Source organism: Austrofundulus limnaeus, unplaced genomic scaffold, assembly GCF_001266775.1.
Source record: "Austrofundulus limnaeus strain Quisiro unplaced genomic scaffold, Austrofundulus_limnaeus-1.0 Scaffold390, whole genome shotgun sequence".
Lineage (NCBI taxonomy): Eukaryota > Metazoa > Chordata > Actinopteri > Cyprinodontiformes > Rivulidae > Austrofundulus > Austrofundulus limnaeus.
The window spans coordinates 72,466-85,179 of NW_013952792.1; the positions used below are offsets into that span (position 1 = coordinate 72,466).

Consider the following 12,714-nt stretch of genomic DNA (forward strand, 5'->3'; position numbering starts at 1 on the left):
AAAATATACAGGCAGCCAGTGAAGTGAGGCCAGGACAGGGGTCACATGTTCCCTCTTCTGAGTTCCTGTCAAAAGTCGTGCAGCAGCATTCTGCACCAGCTGCAGACGTGAGAGCAGTGACTGACTGACTCCCAGGTAAAGAGAGTTACAGTAATCTAAACTGAATGCAGAAACCTGATTAGGTCTCATTTAACTGTTTATATTCAGCTCTAAAGATTCTATTTCACCTGAAACCTGTCTGTGCTTCGGAGTCTAAAACAAAATGGCCCAGAGCTTACGTGTCATTACACTGTTCATAAATACCCCGGTCACACCCCTAGAGGGTGGTTCCTCTTACGTCAGCAATGATATGCCATAAATGTAAACAATTATTCTTACACTGTTGGAGCGAGGCACATATTAGGTAGAGTCTTGTTAATTCTATCACTGTTTAAAGTAAATGACTAAAATCACAAAGTATAAGATATATCCTAGTATAAGATGTATCTAAAATTCTGTTGATCAGTCACAAAATACTGTATCCTTCAAGTGTTTTGGTTGTTGGTAGTGATCCAGTTTGCATGGATGTGAAATGTGTTTCTAATAATTACATTAAATTACATGTGCAAGATAGGGTACTTTACATGACAATTTTAGTTATTGCCTCATTTTTACTTACTGTTTATCTGTATTTTTTTAAATATTTTATTTACGTAGAGTGTGGTGGAGTTCTTGACAATCCAGCAGGTGGGAATTTCACTTCACCTGGCTACCAAGTGTCCAATTACAGCAACAACCTGAACTGTGAGTGGTTAATCGAAAACCCGAGTCACGTCAACTCCTCGATCGTGGTGCTTATTCAGGACCTGCATCTGGAAAATCATCAGACTTGTCAGTCAGACTTCCTGCAGTTTCGTTTAGGTAAGTCATTCTAAAAGATTACAGCAGCACCATTCTCATGTTTAACAATCACAGCCTCACATTAYGTCTTTAGAAAGTTTTAATGGCCCATATTTTACACGTGAGCAAACATGTTCTGGGAGTTTATGTAATAGACCTGAGTTGGTGCCTTCTGTTTTATTTTTTATGTTCTGGTACTATTCAGAACAGAGCAGCCTTTTATGTGTTCCTCAGCTGGGTAATACTCACCAAGCTGCATGAACAGTGAAAACAAAAATACTCCTTAAACAAGACCTGAACCTTCAGGGTCCTAGAGAAACACAGATGCATTTTTTTTTTGCTAAGGTGTACATGGAACCCTGTAACCAAGGGACTGGAGGTCTCACAGTCAAAGTGAGAGACTCCACCAAGGTTGGARGAGAACAGCAAGGCTAAGATACAGTGGGACTTCTAGATCCAGCCTRATAAACACGGGATGTCTAACAGACAGACTGTGGTCAATAAGCTACAGAAGTGGTGATCCCAGGTGACTGTAACATCAGGAAGAAGGAGCTCAAAAAGCTTGAAAAAYACTTAWAAAGGAAATGAAGAATTTGTGAAGAGTCAAAGCGTCAGTGGTGCCAGTGGAGCACTCGGTGCTCTGAACCCCAGACTGGTAGAGTGGCTTCAGCGGATCCCAGAAACAACATCTGAGATCTCTGTCCAGATCAGTGCAGTCCTAGAAAAGCTAAGATGCTATTCTGAGCTCTCAAGCTCCTAAGAGTCAGATAGAGGACCTGAGTGGAAGTGGAACACCCAATTGGACAAAGTAGAGCAAGTTCTGTGCTTTTAAGCTTCCCAATAGAATCACTCAATGTGTTAAAAAATACTCAGTAAACCAATTAAAATGTAAAAAAAAAAAAGGACATTCAATTTTATATCATTTACCAATAATCTATACTGAAGGGTGTTCTTTTTTACGCTAAAAATAGTAACAGAAGTCATTCACCAGACAAGCTTGTGTCATCTTGTCTACACTGTCATCCAGGTGACTCAGACGGGGACATGTTGGCCAAGTTCTGTGGACAAACCGCTCCACAAATCCCCATTGTTGTGTTTACACCAAAGCTCTGGGTCCATTTTCAGACGGACTCATATGAAGGCGACTTGGGCTTCAAGGCCTTGTACTCATTCTCTGGTAAGGCAGCAACACTTTCTAATGTGGCAGCCATATTGTGACAAACAATGCCTTCTAACTCTGTTCTCTCTGTGCAGAATGTGGAGGRTGGCAAACGGGTGAAGGAGGGGTGATGTCCAGTCCCAATTATCCCAACATCTATCCCAGCCCCAGTCGCTGTGCTTGGCTGCTAGAAGCTCCAGTTGGACACACAATCACAGTAAGTTACACTGCCAGATGTGTGTAGAGAGATCAAAAACACAAGAGTTAACAGAAATGTGCTCAYTGGTTTTAAAGGTTTGTACTGTACCTGATTAGTACAACACTAATAAGAAATATAAAAGAAATTTAAAAAGGTGCAAAAATATAGTTAAAGTACCAGAAAAAAGCTAAAAGCTAAATTAGCTGAAAGAAATTGAAAAAGAGCAAAACCAGAATATAATGTACAAGGTACTGTAAAGATTTAGAAACATTATGAAGAATTTTAAGGATGCTGAAAAAAGCGCCATTTATTTTCATTTGGAAAAAGTAGACAAAATAGCTTTGGCTACTATCTTGATTTTTTTTTCAGCTTCAGAATGTGATGGAGCTAAGTCTCAGCTGCCAATATACTAATTTTTAGCTCATTATATCAACAATTAGCTGAAATAAAATAATTTGAATTTAGCACTGGCAGGTATTTTGGAACATTTTCAGCTACTATCATACCATGTTTTAGCGTATCATATTAAAAATTGGCTGTATTGTCATTTTATTACACTAGAAAGCATCTGTAGGAAGCATAAACAGCTCCAAGTAGCAGAAAAGAAGCACAAGAAGTTGAAAAAAAGCAGAAGAATAAAATAAAGAAGCAGATCTATAGCAAATATACCAAAAAAAAAGAAGCTACAATTAGCATAAAATAAGCTAAACATAGCAGCCACAAGTTGAATATAGCACCCAGATTGCGAAAGTGTTGTAAAAAATTGCAATATTAGCAGAAAAACAGCAGAAAATTACAAAAAGGTGAGAATTTATAGTTCAATAGCTAAGACAGACAAAATTTTCAGTAAAACAGATAAAAAATAGCTGGAATTTCTTTATATAGCATAAGAAGCACAAGTTTGCTGAACTTAGCAGAAATAAGTTGTAATAGCTACAAAAATATGTACTTAGCTTAAAAAACTTTAGTTAATAGCAGCTGAACATAAGCTAAAATTGCAGCAAATAGCTAGATATAACAGGAAACATCTGCAGAAAGCATAAACAGCTCTAAGTAGCAGAAAAAAACACAAAAAATGTAGAAAAAAGTAGGAGAATAGCAGAAAGTAGAATTTTAGCTGAAATAGCTGCAAAAAGCTAAAATTAGCACAAAAAAGTAGCTAACATTTGCACAAGGAAGTAAAAAACAGCATAACCAGACCAAATTGTGTAAGGTTTTGTAAAGCTTTAAAAACATTTTGAAGGGCCCGGGCCTCTGTGTCCATGCTCGGATCTACTCCAGCGCTGCGGGTGCCGGCGGGTCCTGTGAGCTCGTCGCTGCTGGCCCCGGGGGGTTACTGCGCGAGGTCACTGGGGGGGCTCTCCAGGTTCTCTCCTGTGGTCCGCTCTGGGGGTGGGTGGGCGGTTCTTCATACGCTGGCACCCTGGGGGGCTCCGCACTTGGGGTCCATCTCAGGGTCTTTGGCTCTGGTCTTCCTTATGTCTGCCTCGGGCCTTGGGGGTAGGGTCTGTGGTCCTCCACAGTCACTATTAAATATTCTATTGGAGAAACCTTGTATATACATGCATGTTCATAACGGCACACAGACAGGTGTTCAGATCCTTGGGTTTCTGACAGTCACTGAATCTATGAATATGTATGCATATCTATATGTATGTAAGTCAATGATGATGAAGAAACTAATATTCAGTTCTGTTTTCTTCTGAAGTGGCTTAAAAAATCATTTTGAAGAATTTCAAGGATGATGAAAATAGCCCCATTCATTTACAATGGGGAAAAAAGCGGCTAAAAAAGTGAAATAGCTATAAAAAAAGGAAAAAAAGTATAAACAGCAGAAATACCAGAAGTCATAGCTGGAATGTCCTGAATGAGCTGAACGTTTTGATATATGAATTGTTGAAATAGCATAAAAATTGTGGAAAGAGAATGGGGCCAAAAAAAGGAAGGAAGAAAAAATGATCTCAATAGTGTGAATGCTGTAAGGCATTCACCCAATGAAATGTTGTTTGGACACAAAACAGTACAGTGATGTCATGTTTCCTCACAACAAGGTTTGTTGATCATTGTTTAAGTGTTCAGGTGCTCTAGTGTTTTATGAATGTCGGATTGATTTGAAAATTTTAGAACTTTTTTTTCTAGAATGGAGTACAACATACAGGTTCAATGTTGTTTTTTAAAAAACAAGAATTGAATGCGTGCATTTAAATTTACTGCATATTCTCTTTTATCCACACCTGCTTTGAATTATGCATACAGGCTCAAATATATTCATACCTCCCACAAAATTGTYAATTGTCTTGGCAAGTTGAATCTTGAGGCTTTTTTTGTGTTAATGAACAAGTTTCAAGTGTGATACTGAATAATATTTTTAATAAATGTATTAGATTTTTGCATTYTTCATTTGCTGAGGCAGAAATGATTGTCTGTGATCAAATACTGAAGAAACGTAGCGAAGCCTAAAACACTGCAGGCTACTTATTAAGTACAAACTGACTGGGTCTGCCTCACATGTCTTCCTCTGCAGCTGACTTTCAGCTATTTCAGCCTGGAGCCACATACCACCTGCAGCTGGGACTCTGTGACCATTTTTAATGGAGGTTCCCCTGGCGCTCCTATTATTGGGCAGTACTGCGGCACCACTTCTCCTGGAACTGTCCAGTCAGGCACCAATAAGCTGGCTGTGGTTTTCCTGGCTGACCACAGTGTGTCTAGTGGTGGATTCATTGCCACCTGGTCTGCTGACTCTTCTGGTGAGATTATACTGGAACATGCTTTAAAATAAACTTGCATTGTTCTTGAACTCTTGCTTTAAATCACTTACTTCACCTTTGTTGTCATATTTCATATTTCAGGATAAAATCACCTCTAGGGCCGTTTAAATCACAAGTTTTTAAGAAAAGCATTTTGTGTCTAAATGTTTCTAGATGCGTTCTSGTAGAGCTTGCTGTGAAACCACTAATAGTTTCATTATTTTCATTTGTTAGCTGAGTTTACCCAGCTAACCTTTAGTGCAACAGTTGCACGATGTAGATACGTTGAAATATATGTAGTTTTCAACATTTTGGCTGATACTTACACAGTATATTACTGTATCTCACTAGGCTGTGGAGGGGTGATCCATGCTGATAGTGGAACGTTTAAGTCGCCAAATCATCCCCAAAACTTCCCAGCCAATGTGGAGTGCACCTGGCAGGTCATTGCTCACGAGGGAAACCACCTGGAGATGAGCTTCAGCCCTAATTTTGAGATTCCAGATCCTACTGGGACCTGCCGGAACAGCTACATCAAGGTACAAAGTCTAATTTATAAACATGTTTTAAAATAACTGATTATCTTATGGTGAAATTGAATGGTAAATGCAGTCCTTTATTGTATGCGAGTCATTTTATTTTGCTGTGAAAACATTAATTTTGGGTCTCTGTGACTCTGCAGGTGTGGTCAGGCAGCTCCCAAAATGATGAAGCTCTGCTGAAGACAGGCTGTGGCTCAGTGACACCAGGACCTGTTGTTGCCCCATATAACATCATCTCGAGTCGATTTCAATCTTCTGATTCCCCCGGGAAAGGGTTCTCTGCTACTTTCAGTACCCGTAAGAATCGGTTTTATTTGCACCAAATACCACATTCAAAGTTTGGTTTATGTATTTGGTGAAGTTTAGTCTTTTGTTTTTGTATTTATTGACTTTTGAAAATTAGCATTCATAATAATTCTGACACCTGTCTTGACTCAGTTATTAATATTAAACCTGAGCAGTACAGGTGATGCAAAGGCCTATTGAAATCATAGTTTTTATTTGTATTATTCTGGTTCTTGTTGTTATTCTTGTGATATACTGAAAAACTTTGAGCACACCTTTTGATTGTGTACAGATCTAAAAATAAGCATTGCAAATTTAGTCGGCAACTGCACCTATTTTGCTAACATGGCAGTTGTTACTCTCTCATAGAACATTAGATCTACACCTAAAGCTATATGTTTGATTAACAAATAATAAAATTTAAATATAAAACAAAACGTAAGTCATGTTTGTGGTTTTGAGTCTCAAGAAAATGTTTATCTCTTCGATTTGTAAAGGGTGCGGCGCAAACTTCACAGCAGCCAGTGGTCGTGTGGTCTCTCCAAATTTTCCAGCTAACTACCCCGACTATTCTAACTGCAACTACACTATAGATGCTGGAGAGCAGACTGTGATCATCCTCACCTTCCAGGTTTTCCAACTAGAAAGTACGAGACAAGAAACATAAGAWCTGTTTGCTTCTAAATGATTTTAGTTTAGAATATGACAAGTCTTCTTTTGATAATTACTGGGTGTAGTGCYGAAAGTCTTTTTTTTAATAACTTGTCTTTTCTCTGTCCAGCACATTCCACATGYCTGTATGATGGTCTGAAGATCTATAACCCACCCACTAGTAGCACTCCTATGGCCACTTTATGTGGTACAAACATCCCAGGTCCCTTTTCCACTTTTGGTCCCATGCTACTCCACTTCTACTCAGACTCTGTGATCACCAGCAGCGGCTATATGGCTGAATACAGAACCATTCGTAAGTAAAGTAATTAAAACTGGAWRAATACCCAATAAAATGTTGTGGATGAAAAGAACCATTCGTCAGTCCACAATAATCCTCCACAAACCAACTGATCATTGTCTTTGCAACAAGATTCCCCAGTGTTCKTGTGTTATTGTGTGTGTATCTCTACAGCATGTGGCGGGTATTTTAACAGCACCGCAGGTACTGTGAGCAGTCCAGGACTCTCCACGATCAACTACCACCACAACATCAACTGTACCTACCACATCGTTGTCCAAGCAGACAGAGTGATAGATCTCAAGTAAGACTTTCAACTTGTTGAAWTGTAGGACTGCAGAGGGGTCATTATAAACKAAAYTAAACATTARCCAAATTTGACTCAAGGGTCAATCATTACGTAGAAYGTATGCATAAATGGCTCAAAGTGGTCATTATTACAGATGTCRCACGTTGCTTGGACTGAAGGGTATTGGAATAAAGTACAAGATATGTTATGTGAGATGTGGGAACAAAAAGAAAACTTGATGATATGAATGGTCACATAAAAAAGGCTCTAAGGAGATCTTTTAAAGGAATTTTGAAAAAGAAGGTAGTTCTAGAGGGCTTTGGARGTTAACTCAAGGGAGAGTCTGAAGAAAAGCAGTCAGAATGCTGAGTTGTTGAGGTGACTTGGACTTGATTCAACTTTTTCCTGTCTTTGACTTGGGCTTGACTCTGGAATTGTAAACAAATTGATCCCATCCTTCATGTTCCCTTTTCCTTCCTCCACAGGTTTAACACCTTCCATCTGGAGGCGTCTTCTTCCTGTCGTTACGACTATGTAGCAGTTTATGACGGACAGGACACCTTAGCGCCCTTGCTGGGGAAATTCTGCGGCACAGTGCTTCCACCTAATTTGCGCTCCTCCACAAACCAACTGTTCATAGTCTTTGCGACAGATTCCTCAGTCAGTGGTTTAGGTTGGAGAGCTACTTACGCTGAAACGCTYGGTAAGTCGAGTTAAGATGAGATAAATATATTTGTCATACGCAGATAAAGACAAATGGTCAAAAGTAAAATAAAATGTTATGGATGAAAAGAACCACTCATCAATCCATTTTGTACACCCATGTAATCCTGTTCATGGTCACAGAGACTGGTCCAGAAGTCAAATGTGTGTCTTTGTTGGCACTTTTCCTTTCTTGTCAGCAACTTTAGAGTTTCACTTGTTTTTGACGTTCCTTGCTTTGTCATTATTATGACACTAAAAAACAACCCATTAAAAAAAACTGACTGTTGATTTTCTTCTGAATTTTCCTTCAGGTCCAGCTCAAGGCTGCGGCGGTTACCTCTCCATGCCTATGGGCATGTTTGGTTCACCAGATCCAAACCTGGATGGACGTTATGAGCCCAGGATGGACTGTTTATGGACCATTGAGATGCCAGTGAACAAGGCCATCAATCTAACTTTTATCTCCTTTGACCTTGAGAACTCCTTCAATTGCTACTATGATTACGTCAAAGTAAATATCTTAACCACATCGTTGAACATATTGAATTAACCACTTAAAGTCAATTACAGATGTTACAACTCCTCCTGTCATGTGAATAACATCAACTATTGTGCTTTAACAACACAGTTTGTCTTGCAGTGTTCTAATTAAGTCAGTAACATGTGTGTACCTCTAACAGGTGTATGACGGTGACAACGTGAACTTCCCTGTGGTTGGGACTTTTTGTGGACTTACCATTCCTGCTTACTTTTTGTCAAGTGGGAACTTCCTGACAATTCATTTTGTCACTGACAGCTCAGTAGAGAAGCGAGGCTTCAACGCCACCTACAGAGCAGTACCATGTAAGAGACTTTATCAAATTTACTTTATTGCAAAATAAAAGCTTCTCATCTTCATCTGAAAACAGTTCAATCTGCCGTTAACTCTGTAACTGAGTCTGTAAACTTGAAACATGACACTCTGATACAGTCAATCCAGTTCCAAACACATTATCTTGGTTGTCACCATTGCCTAGCAGTGCACAAAAGTCCAGAATTAGAAAATGTAATGTTTTCCATATATTTTTTGCAGCTTGCATGAGTCATACTAGTCATATAGATAAATTAAAATGACATGGACACAAAAAAGATGGTATCTTTAATTGATAATTTTGTATCAGCACATTTTGCGTCAACCACTGCCAACAAGCAACTTCTGTGCTTCACAAAGAGACATTTGCATTTACCAACAGGAAGTTTGGCCCGATCTCCCGGAGCGAACTACTCCAAATATCTCAGGTTGGAAGGATGGTGTCTTTACACTGCAGGTTTTAGATCTTTCCCTATATGTTTAATAGAATTGGGATTTCAGCTCATGGAGGGCCATTTAAGAAAGTCTTGTTTTTTTTTTTTTTTTAGCCATTCTTGATCTTTTCAGCTGTATTTTCTTTTGGATCCTTAGCCTTCTGAAGGACTCATGACCTGTGACTGAGGCTGAGTTTTCTGACACAGGGCAGCACGTTTCAGTCCAGGATGTCTTGCCTTGAGACTTCATTTTGCCCAACGCAGATTCACGGTTCCCCATGCCCGATGCAGCAAAGCAACCCCAAAACAATATTAATTCCCCTCCATGTTTCACCGGAGATATTTTTAATCCTGTGAATATAAAGCCAGAGCCAAAAAGTTCCAGTTTGTTCTCATCTGTTCTAGAAACACCTTCCAGATACTTTGGGACTTGTCATTGTGCATTTTGGTGAATTTCTGCCTGCCTTTTTTGTTTGTTTATTTTTCTACCAGTAGTGGAGTTCTCCTGGTCTTCTTACATAGAGCTCAATATTATTCAAAATGCGACCAATGATAAAATCAGATAGAGACATACTTTGACCTGGAGTTTAGCTTGCATGGTTTTGAATGGCTCTTTTTCCACCATCCAAACTAGTCATCTTATTAACAAGGGGTTGCATTTTATATTGCTTCCACATCCTGGAAGGTCCAATGAACCTTCTAGTTTTTAAAAATGCTAGCAGCTATGGTCCGCAGAACATGAAGATGCTTGGAGATATCTAAAATCTGTTATCTGAGCTCCACAGAGAGTTTCCACCTTTGAACATGGAGCAGAGAAAACAATGTGGTGAACCCAAACATCTTACCTGGTGGTGGTTTTTATTTTTAAATAGGCTGAATGGCTAATGGAAAGCTTGAAGGCTCCTGCAGTGTTAGTTAAGGTCAAATAGTTAATTTGAAATATAACTGGAATTCAAAGATTAATACATTTTAAGGGTACCAATAAATCTGTTCATGCCGTTTTTGCAAATCTTTGTAAAACTTAAAAAAAAAAACAAATGGTGATTTTTAAWTTTTTTTTATTCTATAACTCCACTGGATGTCAGTTACATCTTTATACAGAATAATTAACATGTAAACAATTGATATGTTTTAAATGTACCTTTTAACCTGCCTTTTCTTCAGTGATTTGTGGCGGGACTCTGAATGCCACAAGTTCTGCACAGACCCTGACCTCACCCTCCTTCCCTGGTGGCTACCCTCCTTTCACCTCCTGTCGCTGGATCCTCGATGCCCCGCCCCTAGAAACCATTAAAGTGTCCGTCCAGACTTTTGCCCTCCAACCGAGCCAAGACTGCTCAACAAACTACCTGGAGATGAAGGATTGGCCTTTGGTGGGTTTAGATAAAGATAATTTAAAAAAAAAACAGCTGGATCTTATTGAGACATGTTGAAAGATTAGTTTGTGTTCATGTTGTGAAGTTTAAATTTTATTCCAAAGCAAAGACAATCTCAGTTTAGACCAGTAAATTGTTGTCTGATAAGGGTCTCGTGTTTCCAGGGGGACTATGGACAGTCATATAAGTTCTGCGCATCAGATGGTCATCCAACAGACTTTTACAGTCATGGTAGAACCATCCATGTGAACTTCAAATCTGATGTCTTCATGACAGGAAATGGCCTCAGTTTCACCTTTCAGATTGCCAGTAAGTTTCTATTGAGAGATATTTAAAAAAACAACTACTTTTCAACTTTCTTTTATTATTTGACTTGTTTTATCTCAGATGTATGAATGTTTCACTGCATGTCTTTAATCACTGTTTAAGCAACATTCCCTAAATTGCAGGGCTGAACTATTTTTCTCAGGTAAATGGTTGAACTAATGTTAAGGGAATTTGGTCTCACTCTAAAAGTAAACCATTTGCATTTACAACTCACAACAGGCACTGTTTGTGGTTTAACACCAGTTGTGTTGGTTTTCAGGCTGCAGCCGAACATATGAACAAGAATATGGTTACCTGAAGAGTCCAGGGTGGCCTGACGTCTACCCCCACAACATGGATTGCATCATCATACTAAAGGCTCCACAGAACAACTCCATCTCTTTCTTCTTTAACAATTTTGACTTGGAGAGCCATGTCAACTGTGACTTTGACTATTTGGAGGTAAAACCGTCCATATTTATCCAAAAACAGACAGAAAATATGTAGCTACAGTATGTTTTCCACCTGTACTTCTGAGTCAATATGTCATCTTTAAATTAAAAGAATGTTAAAAAGCACTGATGTGCTCCTCAGTGTTTCAGTGTTCATCACATAGATACAGAATTTTATACAGTCTAGTTAAGGTGGTGTAATTACTCAACAGTCATTTCTTCAGGCAGGGTTCTAAGATTTCTACAAAGTGAAAACTGCGGACAGAATCATAGGGTTAGGTGTTAAAAATGGAGTTTACTCTAAAATAGGACATGTCACAGATTTTTTTAATATGAGGATATGATCTAACAAATATAGGTTTTCCTTAAAGTGTTTTTATCCTGTTTTTTAATGTGACAGGAGGAAGTTGATGTTAGGGCAGTTCAGTGCAGACATCCAGAAGTTACCACGATAACACTTATCAAGTTTACAGMAAATTTGTATTCAAATGATTTCATATAATTAAGAAACAGCATTTCAGTCAGTTTTGTTGGTACAGTATTAACTTGGACAGAAAGAAAATTAGATTAAAACAGAAAGGCAACTGTTAYGGCAATATTTATTTAACAAAGACAGAAATATGTGGTCCAAGGATGAAGGTAATCCGTGAGATGATCAGCTGAGTTTTATTGCAACAACAGGAACACAGAGAACAAACTGGCCTGTGCCTCTGCTTCTCTCTGTCACTGTCTCTCCAGACTACTCACTGTGTCTCGAGAGGCCTCATATATATATTAACAAACACCATTCTGTCATCTTAGCAAGATTTGATCCAAGGTCAATGGAAAACACAAAGATAAACACAAGTGATATCTAAGAATGACTGTTGTTAGCAAATCTTGTTCTGACTTTAATCATTCTATCTGCAGATGAACAGCATGTCATGAAAACCTAGGTCATTAAAGATGTCATGAATTACTTTCTTAAACATAAAAGTATTAGTTCCATTACAGCAGCCATTTTAGATTTTGTATGAGGACTAAGTGTRCTAAAAATTCAATTAGTTTCACAATTAAATGAAATCAAGTGGCTGGTCATTAATTCCWGCTTCTTGTTGTAAATTAAAAGTGTGTTGTTTTAACCTGTGTCTGCACATTGTTTACCACTATAATCATTTTTTTAATTGTCGACTGCTTGTGTGGTCACCTAGGTCCGTAATGGAAGTACTGCGAGCTCGCCACTGATTGGTCGGTTCTGTGGCAGCACCCTGCCCAGCCCCATCTTCCCACGATCTAACCTGCTCTACCTACGCTTCAAGAGTGACTTTTCCTTTTCCCGAGATGGCTTCGACGCAACGTGGACATCCTCTCCTCACGGTCAGGATCAAACTGTTTACAGACAATAATTAGAATTCATCGAGCTTTTTAATTATAAAAGCATGTCTTTATTTGGAATAAAGAGTTTTAATGAGTCCTTATTYTTTAATAAGAAAGATCAAAGAGACCACTGTGATTTAACTGGCAGTAAATACAGACAGGTGATTTTTTACAGTGTCT

General features: G+C 38.7%; 1 protein-coding gene across 1 annotated transcript in view; it reads left to right on the forward strand.

Moving 5' to 3' along the window:
- Nucleotides 1–12,714, forward strand: part of cubn (cubilin (intrinsic factor-cobalamin receptor)) — a gene marked incomplete at its 5' end in the record, with an annotated part of 20,831 nt that overhangs the window by 3,936 nt on the left and 4,181 nt on the right. The window contains 16 exon segments of the mRNA XM_014023775.1: nt 697–900; nt 1,907–2,056; nt 2,134–2,255; nt 4,762–4,987; nt 5,339–5,526; nt 5,670–5,826; nt 6,312–6,461; nt 6,596–6,781; nt 6,941–7,070; nt 7,541–7,758; nt 8,072–8,271; nt 8,441–8,603; nt 10,209–10,417; nt 10,585–10,729; nt 11,007–11,188; nt 12,369–12,534. Coding sequence (XP_013879229.1) covers nt 697–900; nt 1,907–2,056; nt 2,134–2,255; nt 4,762–4,987; nt 5,339–5,526; nt 5,670–5,826; nt 6,312–6,461; nt 6,596–6,781; nt 6,941–7,070; nt 7,541–7,758; nt 8,072–8,271; nt 8,441–8,603; nt 10,209–10,417; nt 10,585–10,729; nt 11,007–11,188; nt 12,369–12,534 — 2,796 coding nt within the window.